This window comes from Microcaecilia unicolor, chromosome 6, assembly GCF_901765095.1.
Source record: "Microcaecilia unicolor chromosome 6, aMicUni1.1, whole genome shotgun sequence".
Lineage (NCBI taxonomy): Eukaryota > Metazoa > Chordata > Amphibia > Gymnophiona > Siphonopidae > Microcaecilia > Microcaecilia unicolor.
In genome coordinates, this window is record NC_044036.1 from 29,812,327 (window position 1) to 29,839,904 (window position 27,578).

The 27,578-nt window shown below is 42.8% G+C and overlaps 1 protein-coding gene across 3 annotated transcripts in view; it reads right to left on the reverse strand.

The window, feature by feature from the left end:
- TMEM59 (transmembrane protein 59) overlaps positions 1 to 27,578 on the reverse strand; it is an 82,016-nt gene that overhangs the window by 50,506 nt on the left and 3,932 nt on the right. For 2 of the 3 annotated variants that reach the window (XM_030205547.1, XM_030205546.1), the window contains exon 2: positions 143 to 205. The exons of the other annotated variant lie outside the window; for it this stretch is intronic. In XM_030205547.1, the coding sequence (XP_030061407.1) occupies positions 143 to 205 (63 nt within the window). The remainder of the gene's footprint in view (positions 1 to 142; positions 206 to 27,578) is intronic. 3 annotated transcript variants of the gene reach the window in all.

Consider the following 27,578-nt stretch of genomic DNA (forward strand, 5'->3'; position numbering starts at 1 on the left):
CTTTTCAGGAAGGAAGCAAAAGAGTACTTACAGTAAGTTCCGAATCAAAAATGTACGCTTTCCCTGAGAAAACTGATGCCAAAGTCACACGCGAGAGCTACATATGAACTTTGCACTAATGTGGACAACCTAAAAATCACACCTTAGAACCTTGGTCTTTACTCCCAGTCCTTGAGGGCCAGCAGATCGGGTTTTCAGGACATTCCTAAAGAATAAACCAAAAAGCAGAATGGATCACAGATGACGATCAAACAACAATACTCTATTAAAGAACGACCCGATGTGCCCACATTTCGCCCGAAGGCTGCATCAGGGGCAACACTACAAGACTGAAAATCTGACCTGTTGGTGGCCCTTGAGGACTGAGAGCAATGTCATTACAACTTTCAATGTCCAGAGCCTGTGTTTTCACAACAAACATTGAGACTCTTTTACGAAGCGGCAGCAAGCCCAACGCGGGCTTACTGCTCGCTATAAGGGAAGTACCGCCGGGCTACCGCAGCAGCCCAGTGTTAGTTTCCTCCCCCAGAACACATGCCATTTCTGGCGGTGCAAAAATATTTCATTTTTTTGCAGTGCCAGTGTGCACCTGGCAGTAATTGAGAAGTGCCGTGCACTGACCAGTTACTGCTGGGTTAGTGTGGGAACCCTTACCACCACCTCAATGGGTGGTGGTTAAGTGCCCCCCCCCCCCCCCCGAAATGGCCACACAGCAAGTGGTTCACTTGCCTCACAGCCATTTTTCAAGAAAAGAGAAACCTGCCTTTTACCCATTGCAGTAAAAGGAGGCCTCGGTGAGCATCAAAAATAATGCACCGACGCCAGCGCAGGCCCCCCCTTTTGCCACTGCTTCATAAAAGGACCCCACAGAAAAGAGCACCGCCATTTTGGTATTGATTCAATAAAGCACAACCCTCTCCCTTCATCTGTCACCTGCTACTAGAACATTAACACATTCGTTATGCTTATAAGCTCAATTTTTAGAAATTAAAAAAAAAAAAAAAAAAAGAAACCCAAAAACCCAACCTTCATAATGAAGGGGTTTCTGAATCTACAAAAAAGTAAAGCTTTCCGAGTTTTTTTTTTTTTTTAAAGCTACTAATAAATTCACAGGACTATTTCACTTTCAGAGCACGCTACCAGAACCCTCATCACCTCTCGCTTGGACTACTGCAACTTGCTTCTCACAATCTGTTCAAAATTCTGCTGCACGATTAATATTTCGCCAAAGTCGCTATGCCCATATCAGCCCTCTCCTGAAGTCACTTCACTGGCTTCCTATCCGTTTCCGTATACAGTTCAAGCTCTTCTTATTAACCTATAAGTGCATTCACTCTGCTGCCCCTCACTACCTCTCCACCCTCATCTCTCCCTACACTCCTTCCCAGGAACTCCGTTCACTAGGCAAATCTCTCCTAATTGCACCCTTCTCCTCCATAGCTAACTCCAGACTCTGTTCCTTTCATCTTGCTGCACCTTATGCCTGGAATAGACTCCCTGAGCCTTTACGTCAAGCTCCATCCCTGGCCGCCATCAAATCCGGGCTCAAGGCCTACCTGTTTGATGCTGCTTTTAATTCCTAATTTGTCACCTGCTCGTAACCTTTATCTTGTCTTCCTCTCTTCAATAGTCCCTTTCCCCTTATGTCCTGTCTGTCTGTCCTTTTCCCTTATTTGTCCTGTCTGTCTTGATTTAGATTGTAAGCTCTTTTGGGCAGGGACTGTCTTTTCTTCACGTTAAATTGTGTAGCGCTGTGTACGACTGGTAGCGCTATAGAAATGATTTATAGTAATAAGTAGCGGCAATAAGAGATGCTTTCATTTTGTCTGTAAAATTACCAGGTTTTTGCAGCAAGCAAGGAGTCCTTTTCCTAACACTTAGCGCATGCGCATGCGCTGCCACATGACCCATAGGTATAGAATAGGACACACAGCATTTAGAGGGCATTAATGTCCGTTGGCGTATTCTAAGCTTTATAAAAGGGTTCCCATGTTACATAAGCATAATACAATCTACTAATGTTTGGATTTGCATTTTTTCAAGGCAGAGAGAGATTTTCTAGCCTGCAGTATTCTCATCCTAATAAAAAGGTGTGTGCTGTGCTCCGGACCTCCAGCTACTCTAATGTTCATTCCGGCTAATTATACAAAAGAATGGCAGATGACTTTCCTGCTTTAAAGGCCCGATCCTATATCGTGCATAATAGACATGCCCCGTCTTCAGTTGTGCGCTTCACAAATTGCATGCAGCACTTTACTGAATGCACACAGAAGGGTGTGAGTGTAAGTCCTAATTAATGCCAAGTACATTAAGTACTGCCACACTGAAACAGACCAAAGATCCATCAAGCCCAGCATCCTGTTTCCAATCCAGGACACAAATACCTGGCAAGATGCCGAAGGATGCTAGGTTGCGTAGAGAGGGGCATAACCAGCAGAAGAAAGGAGGTGTTGATGCTCTTCTATAAGTCGCTGGTGAGGCCCCACTTGGAGTATTGTGTTCAGTTTTAGAGGCCATATCTTGCTACAGTTGTAAAAAGACGAAGCAGTGCAAAGAAAAGCTACAAAAATGGTATGGGATTTGAATTGCAAACTGTACGAGAGAGACTTGCTGACCTAAACATGTATACCTTGGAGGAAAGGAGAAACAGGGGTGACATGATACAGACGTTCAAATATTTAAAAAGTATTAATCCGCAAATGAACCTTTTTCGGAGACGGGAAGGCGGTAGAACTAGAGGACATGAATTGAGGTTGAAGTGGGAGCAGACTCAGGACTAATGTCAGAAAGTATTTTTTCACAGAGAGGGTGGTGGATACATGGAATGCCCTCCCGTGGGAGGTGGTGGAAATGAAAACAGTAATGGAATTCAAACATGGGTGGGATAAACACAAAGGAATCCTGTTTAGAAGGAATGGTTCCGCGGAATCTTAGCGGAGATTGGGTGACAACGCCAGTAATTGGGAAACAAAATGGGAGCTGGGCAGACTTCTATGGTCTATGCCCTGATTGTGACTGAATAGATAGGGATGGACTGGAGTGTAAATTTTAAGGGGCTTCAATGTTAGAACTTAGTACAAGAACAGTGCTGGGTAGACTTCTACGGTCTGTGCCCTGAGAAAGGCAAGGACAAATCAAACTCGGGTATACATATAAAGAGTTTATCTTGTTGGGCAGACTGGATGGATCGCACAGGTCTTTATCTGCCATCATTTACTATGTTAATACATTTTATGCTGCTTATCCCAGAAATAAGCAGTGGATTTTCCCCAAGTCAATTTAGAAATGGTGTATAGACTTTTCCTTTAGGAAGCCATCTAGATCTTTTTTAAACCCTGCTAAGCTAACTGCCTTCACCACGTTCTCTGGCAACAAATTCCAGAGTTTAATTATACGTTGAGTGAAGAAAACGTTTCTCCGATTCATATTAAATTTACTACTTTGTAGCTTCATCGCATGTCCCCTAGTCCTAGTATTTTTGGAAAGAGTGCTGATAATTGCTCTTTAGTCAATTAGTGCTCATTAGCTTGTTAACCAATTAAGCTGAACGCACAAACAGGTACTGTGCACAGATTTGCATCTGTATCTTTGGATGCTATATACAGAATTTGGGGGCAAGTACATAAAAGTCAGTAGAAAGATGCTTTTGGCAGTAATACCAGTAGCACATAACTAAAGGGACCACTAATGAGGGAATTCAATAAATGTCGCTGAAAAAAAATTTAGCCTTATACAGAATAGCACTTAGTATGGATCCCTCGCCTAACGTTTGGATGCCTAACTTACACCTACTTACACCTGCTGAAACCTGTGTAAATGCTGGTGCCCAAGTTAGGCAGTATTCTATAATTCGACTTGTCAGAATGCCTCCCGACACACCTATGACTATGCCCCCTTTTAGATGCAAGCACAAATTTTAATGAGTGCCAATTAACATGAATAATTGGTTGCTAGTATCCAATTATTGATGGTTCAGAGCTCATTATCCAATTTATTGCGCACAAATTTTGGAAGCACGCCCGAAGATGGGCACGCAACATTGGATGCCATATACAGAATCCAGTGCTATCAGATTTACCTCACTACCTTAAGGCCGGGAGCTTGTGTCTCTTTTCGCAAGTAAAATCCTTTTGTTTCAGATCGGATGGTACTGGCCTCTAAATCTAGCAGTCATATGGAGGTCTTTATCTGCCGACATCTACTACGTTACTATGTATGTATGTTTAGCTTGGTTAATGATAAAATTTTTCTTTTTTTAAAAAGCATTTAGCGTTTCTTGCTGCAATAGTAAATGATTCTTTACAAATGGGCGTTTTCCTTGGAAGGCTTAAAGAAGCCATAACTCTTAACAACAATAGCTGGCCCCAGAATTAATTGTGCATTATAGACTTCTCTGATGTCATTTCTTAGAATACTGAATGAGCAGTCTCCCTACTGCTGATACTCAGTACTACCGCTAGTGTTAACATGCTGTTAATGCTGGATCTGAACATGTCACAAGCGCCTAATGCTCAGAGGGCTTGAGCGCTGGTGTTAATGTGAGCTAAAGATGGCAACAAATTGCACTAAAATGTATTGAAATGGATTCTAACGAGGTCAGTAGGACTCTGATCCTGGGGAACTGGGTTCGATTCCCACTGCAGCTCCTTGTGACTCTGGGCAAGTCACGTAACCCTCCATTGTCCCATGTACAAATAAGTACCTGTATATACTATGTAAACCGCTTTGAATGTAGTTGGAAGAACCACAGAAAGACGGTACATAAGTCCCATTCCCTTACCTTCCAATGCTCAAACGGAAGTTCTGCAATGCGCAGAAGCAAACGATGGCCTATAATGCTAAAAAAAAAAAAAAACTTACCACCAGCTCAGAGTCACGTAGAAGGTTTTGAGGACCGACTTTCTGGGCAAAATGTCACATTGAACAGTGGGTTTTGTCTTATTCTGAAGTGTAGATAGTAAGAAATGAACTGTGTGCATGTCTGATCCAAACTGAAATATGAGTGCAAACAATTTTTGAAAGGCTCATATTAAAAGCACAGAATAAGAACAGCGCTGATGTGTGCTTGCTCTTTTGTATTTTGTCCGAGCATAAGCACAAGTGCAGCACTTACGGCTAAAACTTTGTGATGTGTGCGGCACCCCGACATAATAGTCCTTCACAAAAATAAAAAGTATGCTAAAATCTGCATCGAATGACATTTTCATACTGTACATAGTATAATTATTGATAAACTATAACATTCTCCAAATAGATAGTACCTTAAGTGTATCGCATAATCTATCTGCATTGTACAGTGGAACAAGTGCCCTCAAATGTTTTCCTAGGTGTATACATTAGCAGACTGGGTGTTGAATGCCTACACAATAGTGAGAAAGTTCTATTTCAGTGTGATCTTGTTCCCTCCTGAAATGACCGACAAGTTTAAATATTGATGGATGGCAACAGTTGATGGTTTGCTGGAATGATTGGTGCCAAGCTTCTACACAGTTATTAGCAAGCCATAAACCATCCAGCACACGGTTCCGTACGTTCCAAATTGCAAATGGATAATGAGGCTCTGCAATTTCGACACTGACGTTATTGTCCTCTCAGTAATCAGATACTGGGGTTATCTCAGGAGGACAGCTCTTGACAATGTTCTCAAATCTCACTGGGACATCTTCTAATGGCAGGAAACTCAATGCAAACAGCATCTTTATGTTAATCCCAATATCTTCATTATTTATTTATTTAGAACATTTATACCCAGCTTTATACCACTGATAAATCTGTATCCTGTCCTTTCCTCCAAAGACACTGTCCTAGATGAAATAAATACACACTTAAAAAACAGGCTGGAAACACTTGACACTGCATTTCGACTTGCTTTCTCAAAGTTAGATAGCACACTTACAGGGTTCAAAGTGGGATTTAAGTCCAAAAGCTTTTTAAACACACACATATAGGTGTCTTCCTTTTTGTCCCTCAGAAGATATAAATTAATGACTTTGTAGTCCTGTCAATCAAGGCATGAACAGAAGAAACTTGAAAAAATAAAACCAGTTCTGGGGTGACTTTAAATGTACCGTCAAACCGGCCAGTGAGGTTTTTCCTCAAGAAGGTGCAGACTTTCACTTGTTACAAACATCAGTATTCAATGCTCATCATCAATACCTGAATCCCATAGCAGAAGTTGGAATTTCTGGATGTCAGCCAAAGTCCACTGGGGATATCAATCTCAGTAACAGTCCAAGGGTTGGAATAAGGATGAGCAGCACGTGTTTGTCTACGTTCTATGGCCTGTTGCGAAGCTACATATGCAGGAGGAAGAACAGCAGACTCCAGAGAAATCCCATTGGTGCACTCTTGTATAATCTGCCTTGGCTTTTCTATGCCATGTTTAGCACGTTTTTTTCATCTTGGCAACACTACGAATGGCTTCATTCTTAGATACATCAGGCACATGGTTATGTTCAGAAATAGTGGTTACTCTTTGGTCTCGTACTTTAAGAGGTCCTTTACAAAAAGTTTATTTTATTTGGATTTTGCTCACACCTTTTTCAGTAGTAGCTCAAGGTGAGTTACATTCAGGTACACTGGGAGTTTCCCTGTCGCTGGAGGGCTCACAATCTGTTTGTTCCTGAAGTAGTGGAGAGTTAAGTGACTTGCCCAAGATCACAAGGAGCAGCAGTGGGATTTGTACCAGGCACCTTTGGATGTCAAAGACCAACAACAACAACAACAACAACAACCACCATTTCTAAAGCGCTACTAGGGTTACGCAGCGCTGTACAATTCAAACATAGAAGGACAGTCCCTGCTCAAAGAGCTTACAATCTAAAAGACAAGAGAACAAACTAAAGACAAGTGAACAATCTAGAGGACGAGTGAACAGTTAATCTGATAGGGTGGATAGATTGGGGTATTTTATATTTCTCGAGCGGTTAGGCGCCGAAGGCAGCATTGAAGAGGTGAGTTTTAAGCAGAGATTTGAAGATGGATAGGGAGGGGGCATGGCGTATGGGTAAAGGAAGATTATTCCAGGCATAGGGTGAGGCAAGGCAGAATGAGCGGAGCCTGGAGTTGGCAGTAGTGGAAAAGGGTACTGAGAGAAGGGCTTTGTCCTGTGAGCGGAGGTTGCGGGCGGGAACATAGGGGGAGATGAGGGTGGAGAGGTAGTGAGGAGCCACAGACTGAGTGCATTTGTAGGTAAGGAGGAGGAGCTTGAATTGTATGCGATATCTGATCGGAAGCCAATGAAGTGATTTAAGGAGAGGGGTGATATGAGTATATCGGTTTTGGCGGAATATAAGACGTGCAGCAGCGTTCTGAACGGATTGAAGGGGGGATAGATGGCCGAGTGGGAGGCCGGTGAGAAGTAAGTTGCAGTAATCGAGGCGAGAGGTAATGAGAGCATGGACGAGAGTTCTGGTGGTATGCTCAGAGAGGAAAGGGCGAATTTTGCTGATATTGAGGAGGAAGAAGCGACAGGTCTTGGCAGTCTGTTGGATATGCGCAGAGCAGGAGAGGGAGGAGTCGAAGGTGACTCCGAGGTTGCGGGCAGATGGGATGGGGAGGATGAGGGTGTTATCAACAGAGATAGAGAGTGGAGGAAGAGGAGAAGTGGGTTTAGGAGGAAAGACAAGGAGCTCGGTCTTGGACATGTTCAGCTTCAGGTGGCGGTTGGACATCCATGCCGCAATGTCGGATAAACAGGCCGATACCTTGGCCTGAGTCTCCGCAGTGATGTCAGGTGTGGAGAGGTATAGCTGGGTGTCATCAGCATAAAGATGATACTGAAAACCATGAGACGAGATCAGCGAGCCCAGGGAAGAGGTGTAGATTGAGAAGAGAAGGGGTCCAAGGACAGATCCCTGGGGAACTCCAACAGATAGTGGGATGGGAGTGGAGGAAGATCCATGGGAGTGTACCCTGAAGGTGCGGTGGGAGAGATAAGAGGAGAACCAGGAGAGGACAGGGCCTTGGAACCCAAAAGAGGACAGCGTGGCAAGAAGTAAATCATGACTGACAGTGTCAAACGTGGCGGAAAGATCGAGGAGGATGAGGATGGAGTAGTGACCTCTGGATTTGGCCAGGAGCAGGTCATTGCAAACTTTAGAGAGTGCCATTTCAGTCGAATGCAGAGGGCGAAAACCGGATTGAAGTGGATCGAGGATGGCGTGAGAGGAGAGAAAATCAAGGCAGCGGCTATGAACGGCACGCTCAAGTATTTTGGAAAGGAAGGGTAAAAGAGAAATGGGGCGGTAGTTGGAGGGGCAGGTAGGGTCAAGTGAAGGTTTTTTGAGGAGAGGTGTGACAACGGCGTGCTTGAAGGTGTCAGGGACAGTTGCAGTGGAGAGAGAGAGGTTGAGGATGCGACAGATGGCGGGGTGACAGTATGGGAGATGGTGTTGAGTAGGTTGGTGGGGATGGGATCAGAGGAACAGGTGGTGCATTTCGAGGAGGAAAGAAGGCGGGAAGTTTCATCCTCGGTGATCTCAGGGAAGGAGGTGAAAGAGACCTGGGTAGGTTGGATGAGGGAGAGGGTTAAAGGGTGAAGAGGAGGTGGTGGCTTGGTCGTGAACTCAAGGTTGATCTTTTGCACTTTGTCGTGGAAATAGACCAGTGCTTGAATCACTAGGCCACTCCTCCACGATGTGCTCCCATCCATATTAGTCCATGCCTACAATATCTATCTTTCAGCAACAACTGTTTTCCTTTATGTGACTCAAACTCCACTGTAAATCAATCTACAGAAAATTGGCGAAACACTAAGAACATGAAAAAACGAGGACTCAAAGAGAAAGAACCTAATCTGCAAAAAGAGAGCACTATCCACAGAGAAATCGCCAATTTGAAAAGTGTAATAGACTTGAAAGAAAAGCCATGCAAAATGTATTATGACTTCTTCACAAATGATAAGAAAACAAACATGACAGAATACTACATGCAATTGAAAAGATGTATGTGAAGGGTACTAATGCTATATACCAGCATTTGCAAAGAAGTGAGTGTGACTAATCCAACAGCCTTGTGTGTATATATCCCATCAGAGTGATACAGTGGATCACACCAAACTAAGAGCTCACCAAAAACCAGCCTGCATCAGGAGTCTAGAAATGAAGTACAAAAAAGACACACAAAAAAGACCGCACCTGGAGTATTGTGTTCAGTACTGGTCTCCGTATCTCAAAAAAGATATAGTAGAATTGGAAAAGGTACAGCGAAGGGCGACGAAAATGATAGTGGGGATGGGACGACTTTCCTATGAAGAGAGGCTGAGAAGGCTAGGGCTTTTCAGCTTGGAGAAGAGACGGCTGAGGGGAGATATGATAGAAGTGTATAAAATAATGAGTGGAATGGATCGGGTGGATGTGAAGCGACTGTTCACGCTATCCAAAAATACTAGGACTAGAGGGCATGAGTTGAAGCTACAGTGTGGTAAATTTAAAACGAATCGGAGAAAATTTTTCTTCACCCAACGTGTAATTAGACTCTGGAATTCGTTGCCGGAGAACGTGGTACGGGCGGTTAGCTTGACGGAGTTTTAAAAGGGGTTAGATAGATTCCTAAAGGACAAGTCCATAGACCGCTATTAAATGGACTTGGAAAAATTCCGCATTTTTAGGTATAACTTGTCTGGAATGTGTTTACGTTTGGGGAGCGTGCCAGGTGCCCTTGACCTGGATTGGCCACTGTCGGTGACAGGATGCTGGGCTAGATGGACCTTTGGTCTTTCCCAGTATGGCACTACTTATGTACTTATGTACTTAACTAGAAATGAATTCATTGCAGCAAACGAATAAGTAATTGGTTCAACATACGGAGTGTATTAAAATGAAAAGACTTAACCAAAAGACTCTGACGTGTGGACGAAACCAACTTCAGGCTAAACAGATAAAACACACAAACCTTTATTTATTGGTTGCATTTGTATCCCACACTTTCCCACCTATTTGCAGGCTCAATGTGGCTTAAGCCAATTCTGGTGTCAGAAATACAGAGTGGTAATTGCGTAAAGATCATGAGTAACAGAGTGTCTTAGGTAGTTGGGGAGGAAGAATTAAGTGTCCTGTCCTGGTTCAAGTTTCGTTGTGTTGCAGGGTTCGGGTGTTTAGGTTGGATAGTGGTAAGCCTTCTTGAACAGATTGGTCTTTAATGATTTCCAAAAGGTCGTTAGGTCGTGCATTGTTTTCGTGATGTTTGGTAGTGCATTCCATATTTGTGTACTTATATAGGAGAAGCTGGATGCATATGTTGATTTGCATTTTAGTCCTTTGCAGCTTGGGTAGTGGAGATTTAGGAATGTGCGTACTGACCTGATTGTGTATACATAATAGTATAAAATAGTAATAATTAATAATATGGGAAAAGACAGTAAGTTAGGAACAACTGCAAGACTGCTATAAGAACCCCCAAAAGAAGTGCCGAATGAATACGTGTAAATTAAAGGAAGATCAGAACCACTAAGAATGTGGAGAGGAAGATTTTTAACAGCTGTGCAATAAAGAAGCAACTATATAAAAACAATTCCAGGAATAACATGTATAGAATGTTTGTACGTTTGGGAAGCTCGCCAGGTGCCCTTGGCCTGGATTGGCTGCTGTCGTGGACAGGATGCTGTGCTCCATGGACCCTTGGTCTTTTCCCAGTGTGGCATTACTTATGTACTTAAGACACAAACGGGCATATTTTCAAAGCACTTAGCCTTCCAAAATTCCATAGGTTTCTATGGAACTTTGGAAGGCTAAGTGTTTTGAAAATATGCCTGAAAGAGGGTCATTTTCAAAGCGCAAACACTTACACAGTGTATTGGTGAACAGAGAAGGCTGATTTAATCAAATAAGGAATACATTTAACAAGGATGAAAACATAATTTGAAACTTAGAAGAAATGAACATGACAAATACAAGGATAAAAGTGCTCCTTATTTGATTAAATCAGTCTTGTCTTTTTTTTTTTATGTCACTGCTTCTTTCTTTCTTTCCAAAGTACTTACACTTAGAAAGTGTATTGGTGCATTGTAAAAGCTGATTTAACCAAATAATGAGAATGTTTAACAATGTGAAAAGTAGAAAGTGCAGTAAATGTTTGTAAAAAGTGATTGGTGCAGAGATAAACAACAGGCAAAATGACAATGGAATACCTTGTTGAGACTGAAGACGTCAAGGAAAATAGCACAAAACTACAAAGAGTAAAAATATGCAGTGTGAGGACTACTATGACAAATGATTGCTTTTTCTTTCAGCTGCTTTCCTATTGGTAAAGTCACCAAAAAAGGGCACTGTGAAACATTCTTGCACAAGCCACTGAGAAGTGACAGCCGCGTAAAGAAGGCAATTTAAATGTGGTGCAGTGAAATTGGCGCCAAGTGACAGATGCTGCCGTGCAATATCATAAAGAATGAAAACCCTGGAAAGTAAAGCAATGCTGAAGCTATTTCAAGGTAACATTGGGCCATTTTAACAGGAAGCTAATTTGTCAGGGGCCATATTGTTGACAGGCAGTTTTGACAGTGGCTTTTATGTCGGTGGGGGGGCTATTTTGTGTCATTGCTTTTTTTTTTTTTTTTTTTTTTAATTAAATCGGGGCTTTTTTGATTCTGTATGCTTTGTGCGCATGTGCTGAGTATATTCATCCCCTTGCTTTCGGTTTACTAACGCTAACTCACCGCATATATCATTTAAATATGTTTCCTTCAAGCATCACGGCTATTTTTTTTTGCACGATTCTTGCGTTTTTGGTTCTTGCATTGTGGGCTTTAGTACTCAGCTATGAGCATCAACCCCAAATATAAGATTCTGTGGAGGAGTGGCCTAGTGATTAGTACAATGGGTTGAGAACCTAGAGAACTTAATTTGATTCCCATTGCAGCTCCTTGTGACTCTGGGCAAGTCATTTAACCCTCCATTGTCCTAGGGATTGTGAGCACACTAGGGACAGAGAAAGTACCTGCATATAATAAATGTAAACCACTTTGATTACACGTCGAGATCATAAAGTCCCTTCGTTCCTCCCGTGTTCCTATTAAAAGTCCTGCGGATGCGATACAAAAGGCTAAGAAAGCCAGGTTGCTCTTTAAAAAAACCAAACAAACCTCAGCATCGAGTAACTACTCACTAACCAAAGGGATTATCTCCCTATTTCTTAGGGAAGAAGCTTGGCATTTGAACACAGCAGACCCCTGACGCAGGCACTGTGCGCCAAAACACAGCCCGTGTCGGGTCCACATTGGAACATTGATTTTCTCCAGTAAAGAACTGGGTCCCGTCTCTAAAGGCTCCTGGTGCTTTTTATTGTATTTTGGACTTTGTTCTGTACTTTGAACCCTCTCTGTACTGTTTCATTAGACCCCTGACATTAGCAGCAAATTTTATTGAGCCTGCCAAGAGGTCTTTCTAATATGCACCAAAATATTGGAATTCCCTTCCCAAAGGGCTGAGATTCTGAAAGACTTCCTTTTAAAGGAATCATGAAAAGCTCAGTTAATGGAGTAGACATATCATGTAGGCAGCAATGGGATTTGATATCTTTTTGTACCTCGTTTCTTTAAGTGAATTACTGTTTTTGTTCATATTAATTCTGTGTGATTTCATATTTAAGGGAGTCTTTTACAAAGGAACGCTAGCATTTTTAGCGCACGCTAAATGCTAGAGACACCCATATATTCCCACCACTTAAGTCAAACAAACATCATCTTTCTTGCTGAAGAATAAACGCATGTATAAAGTATATTCATACTTTTCTCTGCAAGGGCTTTGGATGATTTTCAAAACAGAAATTACACACCTACTTCTGTTTGGGATCGTAAGCCAGCAAAACTAAAGCAGTCCAATTTGGAGAAACAGCATAGTGGCAAGAGCACCAGCCTAACAACCAGACAAACCAGGTTCAAATCCCACTGCTGCTACTTGTGATCTTGGGAAAGTCACTTAATCCTCCATTGCCTCAAGTACAAAATTAGAACGTAAGCCCTCTGGGGACAGGAAACTACCTACTGTAACTGAACATAACTCATCTTGAGCTGCTACTGAAATACAAATAAATTATAGCCACTCTTCTGCACACACAAATTTTCTGAGATAATTGTGCATATGGGCAATTAATGAAAAATATGTGCATAAATGAAAATCCCTCTCCAGTCTCACCATGGGAATGCCTCCACTTAGCCCAGGTAAACAGATTGTATGCATATAAGTTGATCTGCATATTGGGCAATTATTAAAGCTTATTTCCATGGATAAAGCACTGTTTAAAATGTATCTCTTTTGGTAGGTAGCAGCAGAAGGGACTCCATGATCTCCTTAGACATTAGCATTCCTACTGGAAGGAAAACCTGTGTAATTAATACCAAAATTTCGTCAGATTTTTTAAACTTTTCAGATTATGGTACTAGTTGACATACACAGGACTCAGTTTCTTCAGAAATGGTAGGAACTGTGCTTTGCAATTATTTCCAGAGCTGTTGCATTCAAGAAGTCAGACCAAGAGCGACATGGTTAAATGCCAGCACTCAGCCCACAGCTGGAAGAAAGTGGATCAGGGGCCATGTGAGCCAGAGGAAGGTGGTAGACACTAACACAACCAGCTTGTATGCACCAGAAGATGCACTGGAGGTAACAGATTGGCCGAGATGGAACCCTCAGAGGTGGGGGCAAGGAGGAGGGGTCAATTCCTGTCAAGAAATCTGCCACTCCACTCAGCCAAATGCTGAATAAAGGCATCATAATCCGTGCTATAAAAAGCAGAAATCTCAGTGTAGCATGACTGACTATAAGAAAGCCTTTGATAGCACCCCACGTTCCTGAATAAATTACCTTGATCAATCCAAGATTTATTTTGTACATTTCACAAATGTGGCAAACTGTATTCCTGAACTAAGAAAATGGACAAAACATTAAGACTCAGTTAAGAATGTTTCTGTGGAGACTTAGTCATCACTCTTGTTTTGTATGGGCTATTGATTTTGTCTTAATCCTAAAGATGATAATCTAGAGGTTACATCACACTTACTGCTTGTACAGTAGATGATTTGAAACACCAGTTAATCAACCTTTAGCAGAACAACTCTGTGCAGTGAAAAGTTTTTCCAATGACAGCAGGCCTTGATAACTGTGCTAAGGCAACCTTTCTTAGAGAAAAATTCAGCAAACTGAAAACATCTCTTTGATGACTGACAAAGGAACTGGAACTGTGTAGAAAAAAAGGAGAGAGAGGAAGAAGCCACAGTCCAGCACAAATCACAGAGAAAAGATCAGTACAGAACATTACAAGAAATAAAAATTGATGCAGAGAAGTGCTTTAACAGGTACAATGTAAGATACAAGCCATTAATCAGCTTGCAATCCTGAACTTTCACATAACTTTGGAACTGAAGACTGGCCTCAAAGATCTTGCAGAACTGGATGTATGAACAAGAAAACTCCTCCATGCCCGTGTATGACAAAACTGTACATTCTTTAGCCGAAGGAATGAGACTGTCAGAAATCACTTATACAAACAAGGGACAATTCTACAAATAGATGCTGGAGAGTGTGGTAGGGTCCTAGGCATCTAGGTTCCATTATAGAACACTACGATAAGCAGCTATAAAAGGTGCCCAACACTTAGGCCCCCACACTTACGCCACCCATAGAGTTGGTATAACTGCGTGCACCTAAGTCTACCAGAGACACATGTAACCTACAGTATTCTGTAAGTCACACACTTAGATAGGATCCAACCTATGTACGACCCCTAGCAAATGTGAATTGGATATTTGCAGAATAGCTCACAGGTGCCATACTAGAATTTACACATAAAGGCTGGTATTCTAATCATTTACGTGCATAACACGATCATCTAGGTTATAGAATCGCCCTTATTAGAGAGTGAGGGTGGGCCATGGGGCCAGGTAAGACAAGCCACACACACTCAGCAAGTTATGGTGAAAACAAATAAGTTATTAAAGGCGTCAGGTAAGGGCTCCTGTTCACGTCACAGGAATGGAGGAATCAATATTCAAAACTAATTCTGGAAATATAACAGTGGCCTGTTCCTGCAGGGCACAGCATACATGAATGTCATTCCCTCATCAGTAGTTCTTACTGGTCTCTGGCCCGGTCCTTGGATACCAGCACAGTCTCTAGCAGGCACACAAAGTTGGCCTGCAGCTGGCCAGGACAAATACAAGCTCTTCAAGGTTCCAAGCTGAACTTGGCTTATCTGAACATAGTAGTCGCAGTTTCTCAGCTTCAGGGTAGAGGCATCTGCAGTGGGCATCCTGCTTCCCTCTGAGCCCATCCCAATCTAGCGCTGGGTTTGTCATTCAAGGAGGATGGGATTTGGTTGACAGGCTAACAAAAACCGATGCTCCTGGGGCAGTTGTTGTGGCTCCAGATGGGGACTTGTAGTTCCAATCCAACCTGCTGGCCGATGGGATTGTTAACAATAAGAAATCTCCAGCAATAGAAAGCATTTGGTCTGGGTGTATCCCAGTGGCGTAGCCAAGGGTGGGCCCAGGCCCACCCACAGCTGAAAACTCCCAACAACTGTCCCTCCTGCATACCTTATAAATAGCAGATCTTCACTTGCAGGAAGCAGTGACTGAAACATACTGCTTACACCAGCCCCACAGCATTCAGTCCGACGTATTCCCGCCTATGCGGAAACAGGAAGCTGCATCAGTGGGAAGGATGTGGGGCCTACATGATTAGTGTATATTAGTTGCTCTTCACTGCCGGTGAAAATCTGAAATTTAAAAGGTGTGCAGGAGAGGGGTATATTTGAGAGACCATATGGCATGCAGGCGAGAGGAGAGACCAAATCACCTATGGGATGGGTTGGGGTGGGGTTCTTCTGCCCACCCAAAATTGGGTATCTGGCTACGCCCCTGGTGTATCCGTTTTCGCATCCTGTTCAAACTTCTTCTACTAACCTATAAATGTACTCACTCTGCTGCTCCCCAGTATCTTTCCACACTCGTCCTTCCCTACACCCCTTCCCGTGCACTCCGCTCCATGGATAAATCCTTCTTATCTGTTCCCTTCTCCACTACTGCCAACTCCAGACTTCGCGCCTTCTGTCTTGCTGCACCCTACGCCTGGAATAAACTTCCTGAGCCCCTACGTCTTGCCCCATCCTTGGCCACCTTTAAATCTAGACTGAAAGCCCACCTCTTTAACAATGCTTTTGACTCGTAACACTTGTAGCCACTCGCCTCCACCTACCCTCCTCTCCTCCTTCCTGTACACATTAATTGATTTGATTATTTTATTTTTTGTCTATTAGATTGTAAGCTCTTTGAGCAGGGACTGTCTTTCTTCTATGTTTGTGCAGCGCTGCGTACCCCTTGTAGCGCTATAGAAATGCTAAATAGTAGTAGTAGTAGTGTATGGCTAACTCCTTTGCCATGGCTCTGGGGTATTTCGAACTTCCATTGAGGCCTCAGCCAGTTGATTCCAGCCGTTTACTGGTGACGGGCAGTCTGTCTAGCTTCCTGGTGGCGAAAGTACCTTCATTTCCCACTCTGTAGTTTGCGTCTCCACACTGCTGCTCTGTGGCACATCCAGCATAAAGGTGACCCCAAAGGATACGGAGAGGAGCTGGTATCTTCTATCACAGTCAACAGCTGGAATTAAAATGGATCTGCTTTCCCATCCTTTGATGCCCAACTGGGCTCGTCTCATGGTTCCTGTTGTCACAGGCGATTGCCTGGGAGCGAGCTTGGCCTGTCAAACCTTGTGACTGGGCAAGACTCCGATCATTCAGGTTCTATTCCTCAGTGTCAGGCAAATCATTCTTTGGGAAGTTTCCCTGAAGTTAAGCCCTCCAGCCACTGGGGAAACTCCAAGCGATTATTTAGCAAGATGAGCCCTGCTGGGCATCAAAGGCTGGGCATCAAAGGCTGGGCAGTTCCAGGGAAAGGCAACTGATAAATGTTTTAACAAGGCAAGATAGTTCTGCCTGGGAGGCAAGAACTCAAAAGATAAGTGCACAGTTTTCACCTAGTATATACTATTTCAAAAGTTACAAGTGATTTTATAGCACTGTGGTGATTGGGATGCATAAAAAAATGAGCATGTTGCTCTCCCCAAAAAATTGTCAGAGTTACCCAATGAAAGAAGTGCTATGCCACTTTTTAGCAGCATTATTGACTGCAGTTACAGTGGTTTATATCTGAGGGTACTCTATACATATAAATTATAGATCTGCCACATTATACTGGTGTGAACTGTTTTGCTAGCACTTTCTTGAAGTTGGTGGCTAAGAGTCCTGGTTTGTGTATACAAGGGGCATCAAAGGCTGACATCTGTGCCAGGCAAAATGTAGAGTATTAGAAAGAACAAAATTACAGAGCATATACAAAGGCATGTATTGAGACACAGTCTACTACATTTCTTTGAAGGGGTGAACAAACGTGGATAAAGGTGAGCTGGTTGATATTGTGTATTTGGATTTTCAAAAGGCATTTCCTGAGGAAATCAGAAAGTCATGGGATGGTAATGTCCTATTGTGGATTATAAACTAATTAAAAGATAGAAAACAGAGTAAACGGTCAGTATTCTCAATAGAGATGGGTAGATATTGGGGTTCCTCTGGGGTCTGTGCTGGAAGCGCTGCTTTTTAACGTATTCATAAATGATCTAGAGATGAGAATAACTAGTGAGGTAATTAAATTTGCTGATGACAAAAAGTTATTCAAACTTGTTAAATTGCAAGAGGATTGTGAAAAATTGCAAGAGGACCTTATGAGACTAGGAGATTGAGCATCCCAATGGCAAACGTGAGCAAGTGCAAAATGATGCATGTAGGAAAGAGGTTCCACATTAGGAGTCCACAAGCAAGGAGAAAAAAAACACACCTCCACAAAAACAAAGCAAAAAAATAAAAAACAAAACACCAAAGAGTGGAAGTGACCAAGGGGCTCATTTTCAAAGCACTCAGGCATACAAAGTTCCACAGGTTAAAAATGTAACTTTGGAAAATATGCCTCTGACACAGGATGGTCCAAAATGACCGCAAGATCTTTATTCTCAATTGCATACATGCATGGTCCTGGATCAAACAACACAGTTCCAGACAGACATGGACTCATTACAAGCCATGTTTACATCTTATGTCGCATTTCTTTTGTACCATAATTTAGACTGTCACACTTATTGGCATTCCTCCCTGCAGTTGAGTTTATTAGTTTAGCTTGTTTATTAAAATTTTGATATACTGTCCTTCGGAACGCTGTATAATAACCAATTAAAACCAGCAGGAAAGGAACTACAAATTATGTAGAAAAACAGGAGAGAGAGAGAGAGAGAAAATCTTTATTATAAAAAATATCAATATACATATTTCAAACTGTGACATTTCTTATGCCATGTTTTATTATCTATTGGCTGTTGCATTTGCTTACAAAAGGACGCCTGAAAACACAGCCAGTGTCGAGTCCAGGTCTGTGGTTTTGGATCCAGGACTGTGCATACATGCGACTGTGAATAAAGTGCTTACTGTCATTTTGGATTATTCTGCGACTTGGTCACTTCTACTCTAGTTTTTTTTTTAGCCTCCCCCTTCACATTAGGGCGTCACCACCGGGGAAAAAAGATTTAGATGTTATTGTTGATGATACGTTGAAGCCTCTCTGCTCAGTGTGCTGTGACGGCTAAGAAAGCAAATAGAATGTTAAGTATTATTAGGAAAGGAATGGAAAACAAAAACGAGGAAGTTATAATGCCTTTGTATTGTTCCACAGTGCGACCGCACCTTGAATATTGTGTTCAATTCTGGTCACCGCATCTCAAAAAAAGATATTGTGGTATTAGAAAAGGTACAGAGAAGGGCGACGAAAATGATAAAGGGGATGGGACAACTTCCCTATGAGGAAAGGCTAAAGCAGCTGGGGCTCTTCAGCTTGGAGAAAGGACGGCTGAAGGGAGATATAATAGAGGTCTATAAAATAATGGAGTTGAACGGGTAGATGTGAAGCATCTGTTTACATTTTCCAAAAATACTAGGACTAGAGGGCATGCAATGAAGCTACAGAGTAGTAAATTTAAAACAAATCTGAGAAAATATTTCTTCACTCAACGTGTAATTAAACTCTGGAATTCGTTGCCAGAGAATGTGGTAAAGGTGCTTAGCTTAGCAGAGTTTTAAAAAGGTTTGGACGGCTTCCTAATGGAAAAGTCCATAGACCATTATTAAACTGGGGAAAATCCACTTTCTGGGATAAGCAGCATAAAATGGTTTGTACTTTTTTTGGATCTTGCCAGGTATTTGTGACCTGGATTGGCCACTGTTGGAAACAGGATGCTGGGATGATGGACCTTTGGTCTGTCCCACTATGGCAACAGTTATGTTCTTTGTATGTTGCATGGTTAGATGCTTTTGCCTGGGTCAGTTGAGCCTGGGTCTGCACTAGCTATTCCCACAGGACCCATGTGCTACTGTCCAGTTCTGCTACCTTCTCCTGAAATTCTTGAGCTTGCAACTGTAGTGTGGTATTCATGTTGGCCAGCATTTGGGGTTGTTCTAGCACCATATTATAACTCCACCAGGTTCCCATTAGTCGCCCTTGCAGGCTGAAATACTGCCACAGGGGTACTAGGCCTGCCAGCTCCTGTTCCAGCTGCTTAACTTACCCCTTGACTCTCTTTATTGTTCCTGGTTTGCCTGGGTGATTTCTTTGGCTTCCTACAATTCCTTGAGTAGTTCTTTGGCCTGCTCTGGTGGAATCTTCTGGAAAGGTCTCATGGTAATTAGTTACTCTTGTCATTGGGTCATCCCTGCAGTCTGGGGTTTAACTCTGTATTTTCCCCCTCCTTTTCCTGGGATCCTGATGGGACTTTTAGGAGTTTGGATTCCAACTGCCTTATTTCTTCAGCCTCTTGCACAATGGTTTCCAGCAACCCTTTCCTCTCTTCTTCCTAAGCATCATGGATGGATTGAAGTTCCATCATAAATTATCTATTTTGCTGTATAAGAGTTCTCAGTTTGTTCTCATATTCCTTCATTTCTTGAGCTTGCTTCCTAGTCCAGCTCTGAGCTGCGGCCAGCTGAATGTGGAGAGATTCCTTCTCTTCCCTCTGTCTTCTTATACATCATCTAGTCACTTACTCTAAATCAGTCTCCTTATACATCTAATCACTTGCTCTAAATCTCCCTACAAATCAGCAATATAGTGGTTAGTCCTCTCTGCCTCGCTACATTGACCGCCCACTGGCTGACCCAGGAGAGGGTTCTTCTCCTCCCATGAGTGATACACCATGGCTGATAAACAGTCCAGGGCCATCTTTCCCTTTGTCTGCAAGGAGTTCTTCCTCCATTGTACTCAGACTATCTAAAGGGGCTTCATCAACTGCAGCTCCTAAATTCAGAGAGCAGGGTTAAGACAGTTTTGGGTTCTCTGTATCCTCATCGGGACTGGGATCTGAAGTTTGGGAAATCTCATCCCAAAACAACTGGGTAGGGGAGCCACGACAAAAATCACCACTCCAACTGAGTCTGTCTGACTGGCGTGATCATGAATACTGGAGTTGTAAGATATTGTCTCTGGTCCCCATGCATGCATGACAGTTTCACACTTCATTCATTGTTCATGTGGAGTCGGTTGGCCCTCTGAACGAGGGTTCGCACACTGCCAGAATCTATCAGGGCCTGGGGTTCCCATTTAATCCAACTTGTAGCGCTTCTCTCAAGTAAGGAAGGCTCCACAAAACAACAAAAATGTGGTGCTACCACATTCACCTCCATGGGGTCTTCATCTACTCTAGGGCAGTCCTGGGCTATGTGGCTTGTCTCCTCAAACTTGAAGAAAGTGAGAAAGAGCTGATCTCACGACCAAGTCAATGGAAGTCCCACTGGGTTCTTGGGGATGAGGGTCTCCCTAGCTCCAACCCCGTTCTCCAAGATGTTGGGCAAGGAAGCAGTTTCAGTTCTCTGGAGTTTTTTGGACCCTGTCTTTTCTCTTCTCTTCCCAGGATTTCCTACTCCTTTCCTATCTTTGTAGGTTACAGCTTCGGGTTGGGCTTGGAAAAAGGCCTCAGCTGCCTCCTAGGCACCTTCCAGTGTCAATTTAGGGTGTTGCCTCACCCGTTTCATGGACGGAGGTAGCTCCTCAAGGAATTGTTCAAGAAGGATGACTTTCACCATCTCCAGAACAGTCTTCCCCTCCAGCTGGAGCCATCTCCAGGCTACTTTTCTAAGCTAGTAAAAGAAACCGGGGATCCTTTTTGAAATCACTGCATATAGGATATGCAGTCCCCCTCTCCAGAACGGCAGCCTTCAATTTTGCCTAAGTGGCTGTACCGCTGGAGTTGACGTCTTGGAAGGCAGTCTGACTACTACCAGTTAGAAGGTTACCTAAATAAGCCATCCATGATGCTTCTAGCCAACCAGAAACGCGAGCAGTCCTCTTAAAACTTGTCAGGAAATAGTTTTTATCTTTTGGTACCATTTTTTTCACTACTGGAAAGAAGGGAACAGCTTGCACCCTGGGGGTCTGTAGTGCTTGCAACACTTGTATCAAAGAGTGGCACTATATCTCCAGTGAATCTTGCAATGCCTGCTGTTGTTCATATTACCTTTGTACAAGGGCCTGCAGCAGCTACTGCTACTGCCCCTCCATCAAGATCTGAAGTCTTTCCATGTTTTCCACATACCCACAGTGTGCCCTGCGTGAGAACCAAAACAAAATAAACACCTGTCTATTGGTTCTTACTAAACTCTTTGAAGGTTCCCTCTCTCTCAGGGCAGAGCTAATCTCTTTAGCCTGTTGGTCCCACATAGTAGTCCTACAAGGTCCAGAGCCCCGGTGGCTAAGGATTCCAGTGTCTTCCGGCAGGGTACGCTCAGATCCCACCTCCGCCACAATATGTGGTAATGTGAGCGAAGGCAGGTTGTGGGGCCAGGTAAGACAAGTCACACACACTCAGCAAGTTACAGTGAAAACAAATAGTTATTAAAGGTGTCTGGTAACGCTCCTGTTCACTTCAAAGGAAAGGAGGAGGAATCAATACTCAAAACTAGTTCAGGAAATATAACTGTCCTTGGGAGGCCTCCTCCTGCAGAGCCATAGCATACATGAATATCTTTCTCTCAGCAGTAGTTCTTACTGGTCTCTGGCCTGATCCCTGGTTCCAGAGATACCAGCACAGTCTATATAGCAGGCACACAGGGTGGTCACATCTGCAGTGGGCATTTCTGCTTCCCTCTGGGCCCTCCCTAACCTCGCTCTGGCTCGGCCTTTTATACTTCCTGGGACATGCCTTCCTGGCTCCACCCCTCTTGTGTCACTTCTCCACCGATTGAGATTCTCAAGATGGCTCTGAGGGAGTGTTCTTAAGGAGAAATGGCAGCATCCCATAGACTCCCTCACAGAGTTATTATGGGTCACATACATAAGAACATCAACAGACCCAAACACACAAAGTGTTAAAGCATGAAAGTAAATGTCCAGAATCTGGCTCCATCAAACCTGGACAAGTATTTCAACGAATAGAAGGGACAAGAATCCACCAGTACACTTAGGGATGGAAACAAAATCTATAAAGTAAGAAAAAAAATCTTCAAAGAATTAGAGCAGCAAACAAGAAAAAACAATTGGCAAATAAAGTCTAGGAACCATAAACCAGTCAATACTGGACACATGATGGGTTTCCACCTTTCCTCAACCAAAGGATGAGAGACTTAGAGCTGCAGCCTAGGACAGTGGATTATGAACAAAATGGTTCGCCACAAACATAGAAAAAAAATATTAAAATAGTCTGTAAGGATGAGCTGGAAATGATTACTCATCTTGTAGCTCAGATGGGAGAAAATCTATATTGTGAAAGGCGCAGTAAGGTGGCATGCCTCATCCATCTGAAACTTAGTTAAGCACTACAATATCACTGTACCAGAAAAGCACTGTGATCATGGTCCTATGAGAATCGTGGAAAACAGAGAACATAATCACCTGGGACATACCCATTCCAAACAATAAGAAGCTCAATGCGAGGAACCCAGACATAGTAGTAAAGGACAAAAACATGAGAACATAATCACCAGGGACATACCCATTCCAAACAATAAGAAGCTCAATGCGAGGAACCCAGACATAGTAGTAAAGGACAAAAACATGAGAACATCATTGATAATACAGGTGCCAGTGCCAAGTTATTATTCTCTATCACGTAGCACTATACAAATGCTAATAATAATAATACACCAAGAGAGAGAGAGAGAAGACCCTTAAATACCAAACAATGCAGTCAGAGACCAAAAATGTGACAGAGAGAAATAGTTTCCATCATACTGGGGGCCACAAGTTTGATTAAAAGCAATTTCCAGGCACACCTTGACAGACATATGCCACTGGAGTCTATATGGCATCCAAATTGCGCACTTCTGAGATGCACACACAACTTAATTGGCCAATGAGCTCTTAACCATCAATAACTGGATGCTACCAATCAATTATTGATGTTACCTACTAACAATTAAAAGTTGCGAATGAATATGGCTGCACCATTTAATAATGCCATGCGCCTATCTCCCATAGCATACAACCCAAAAGAGGGCATGACCACGGGTGGGTTATGGACAATTTAAGGGTGTTCAAAAAACAAAATGCAGGCAGAAAATATAGAATACTAGGTAGCTCGTTTTCAAAACAGAAAAACATCCCAAAAGTGGCACAAAGTTGCAGATGGATGGTTTTCACAGGAAAATGTCAAAATGGACATTTTTGAAATTCAGATTTGAGATATCTTTCTCTGTAGCTCATCTAAATTGCTAGGTGGCATGTTTTCAGCAGGCCCTGAATCTGGACGTTTTCAGAGATAATGGAACAAAATAAAACCGTCTAGGGCCCAAATTGGGACATTTTTATCTGGATCTGTTTCAAACACAACTAAGTTTCAAAAAGGTGCCCTGACTAGCTGAACACTGGAGGGATTCAGGCATGACCCCCCCCCCCCTTAATTCCCCAGTGATCACTGATCCTCCCCTCACCCCCCAAAGATATGATAATCACAGTACAGAACAGACTGACACCTTCCAATATTATGGCCATTACTATTACAGCAGCAAGCTGGTCCCAGGTGTAGGCTAGTGGTCAGTGCAGTGGACTGTAGAGAAAGAGACCCAGGTCCATATCCCATTATAACCAATTCACTTGTGGTGGAAATTATGAGCCTTCCAAAACCCACAAAATACCAGCTGTACCTATAGAAAGGAGACACCTGCAGACCTCGGGTCTTTAGTAGGGGTGTATAGTTAGGTACAGTAGGTTTTTTGGTGTTCCTGAAGGCTCAAAATACTAAATAAGGGTGTTAAGGTGGGATTTGTACCCAGGTCCTTCAAAGTAAAGTCCACTGCACTGACCACAAGGCTGTCCCTCTGCTCTGCTGGGATGTCTGTGTGGCCAGTTTACTAGGAAAGGTGCCACATAGCCATAATATATTTTCAAATTTATAATCCACTATACCTTTCAGTTCTTAGAGGAGTACAATCCCAAGAAGCTGGAAATTACCAGGAATTACAAACAACACACTGCATACCTTTGGCTTGGTTTTGTGCATTTTTCTCCAGATTTTTTTTGTTTTTGAAAATGTAACCTAAACATACTGAGCACAAAATAGCTGGAAAATAGCCATTTTTAACACAAAAAGTAGGCATTTTCCCCAGTTTGAATATCGCTATGTTCGGGATGAAAAATCTAGATGTTTTCAGCAAAACGTCTACAATTGAATCTGAGTGTCATATCAAAAATGCCCCTCCAAGTCTCCACGCCCAACTTGAGCGCTGGAATGTGCGTCAAGTTTCAGTAGGCATGTCTGCACCCCGAGTTGGGTGCGGGAATCCAAATTATGTGCTATTCTGTAAAGGGCGCGTGCCCTTTATAGAATCGCGCTGAGGGTGGATCTTTTTCAGTGCATTTATAGAATTTCCCCATTATGCCCTATGAACTTTAGAAGTGAACTCTTTGGCACAATGCAAGTAAAATAGCCAGCAAGAGCAGTATGAGAGCTTGAGATCACATTCCACAACCCTGGCTTAAAAGTGATGTTCATTTCTGTCATGCATGCACAATACTAACTTATTTGGAGATCTTGCTCCCTTAAACACTGCAGATAAGAGTCAGCAGGGCAATGCAGAGCTAAGGACACTGCAGCTGGATGTCCAGGAGCTGCTGGCTCTGGCAGTAAGACGGGGTTACCAAACCACGTTAGAATGGCAAGTGTTGCTCTCCCTATGCCACGAGACTGATTTTGACAATCTTAGCAAGCTAGAGTGGCTGGCAAATAAAGACTGAGTCCCTTATTGAGAGAGAAGGAGAAAGTAAAATGTGTGTCTGTACAAAAGAGTAGCTGCATGAAAAAATTCAACACCTTCCTCTTTCCCCCACTCACATTACAGTAACTGCAGTTCTGCTTCATTTTTAAAATAGAAAAAAATTAAAAAAAAACAATCTCTGGATATACACTACTCATATCCATTAAAACCCAGAATGGAAAAAGCTGACAATCTAGCTAGAACTGTGCACATTCTGTTAGAGCTAAACGGCTATGTACCTTACAAATCTACAGTTCACCATATTTCAAAGAAAGTGGCTTTATAACCAGGCTTTTTGCAGAAGGGATTAAACCCGTCTCTTAGTCTGTTGCTGGTTTCCCACAAAACTTGACCAAGCTATCTCCTACTTTATATAACTTCTTTCATTATTTATTATTATTTATTGCATTTGTATCCCACCTCTTTGCAGGCTCAATGTGGCTTACAATACATCATGAATAGTGGAAAGACGAAAGAAAGTATACATTTAGTATTACAGAGGATCTAGAGTAACATGCCAACTACCCTGTTTCCCTGAAAATAAGACCTAGTAGAGGTTTTGCTGAATTGCTAAATATAAGGCCTCCCCCGAAAGTAAGACCTAGCAAAGTTTTTGTTTGGCCCCGATGGGACATGGACACAGAAACCTTAATTTTTTTCGCTACAACCCAAAGACAAAATAACATAAAAGAAATGCAAGAAACAAGACTGAGGTGGAAAATCTATCGTCCAGCGGACTCCTACCATCCTCCTTCACACTTTTGTGAAGATCAACTACCGGTAAGTGAGCCCAGAAAGAAAAGAAACATCCCCCTTGCAGAAATAATAAAAGAAAAGAAAATGAGTAACCGAGCCCTTTCGGTGCTGCTCTATCGCCCAAGGGCTAAGTCAGACTAGAAGGATGGAAAATGTTGCGAATGTACAGGAGGAGCGCATAAAGCACCACCAATGGGGAATGGAGCTACCATAGAATTTTTTTTTAAACATTTGTAATACGGTAGGGATGATCCTGCACCCTAAGCCCTCTCACAACCTCCCGAGACCCCCAGCCAGAGCAGCCCGGCCCCACATTCCATTACCTTCCCTAGTGCATACCCCTCCTCCATTCCCGGCCAGAGCAGTTCTGCTCCGCTCGAGTCCTGCGATCACTGTGGGCAGATAGGCGAGCCATGGCCTATTCCTGCAGGATACCGCCCCCTACTTCAATACTGTTCCCGACCGCCACAGTCCCCCTACTACTCCCGAATAAGACATCCCCTGAAAATAAGACCTAGCACATCTTTGGGAGCAAAAATTAATATAAGACACTGTCTTATTTTCAGGGAAACACAGTAGGAACATGATGGTAACAAGCAAATGTTGTAAGGCAATTCTGGATGTACGTTTAGGAGTTCATATTTGTTGATCTTTGTTGAAGAGATGCATCTTCAATAGTTTGCGGAAGTTAGTTCGTTCATAGATCGTTTTTAAGTTGCGCGGCAGCGCATTCCAGAATTGTGTGCTCAGGTAGGAGAATGTTGAAGCGTGCGTTAGTTTGTATTTTAGGCCTTTACAGTTGGGGAAGTGAAGATTAAGGAATGTGCGGGATGACTTTTTAGCATTCCTGGGTGGTAGGTCTATCAGGTCTGACAAGTATGCTGGTGCGTCTCCGTGGATGATTTTGTGAACTAGGGTGCATACCTTGAACGTGATCCGTTCTTTGAGAGGGAGCCACTGTAGTTTTTCTCTCAGGGGTTTAGAACTTTCATATTTTGCTTTACCGAATATGAGTCTAGCTGCAGTGTTCTGAGCTGTTTGAAGTTTCTTGATTATTTGCTCTTTACAGCCAGTGCAGAGTGCATTGCAGTAATCTAGATGGCTGAGTACCATTGATTACCAGGTTGCAGAAGACGGCCCTTGGGAAGAAAGGTTTTATTCTTTTTAATTTCCATATTGAATGGAACATCTTCTTGGTTGTGTTTTTCGCGTGGCTCTCAAGTGTTAGGTGTCGGTCAATGGTAACTCCAAGAATTTTTAGGGTGTCCGAAATTGGAAGATTCAGTTTTGGTGTGTTAATTGTGTTGAATTTGTTCGTGTTATGTTGTGAGGTGAGTATTAAGCATTGGGGTTTTTTCTGCATTGAGTTTCATGCCCATGTGTGCATGATCTGTAGGCTTTGGTTGATATCATTGGAAATTTCCTTTAAGTCTTGTTTAAATGGGATGTAGATCGTTACATCATCTGCGTATATGTACAGGTTAAGGTTTTGGTTTGATAGTAGTTTCGCCAACGGTAAGATCATTAAGTTGAATAAGGTCGGTGAGAGG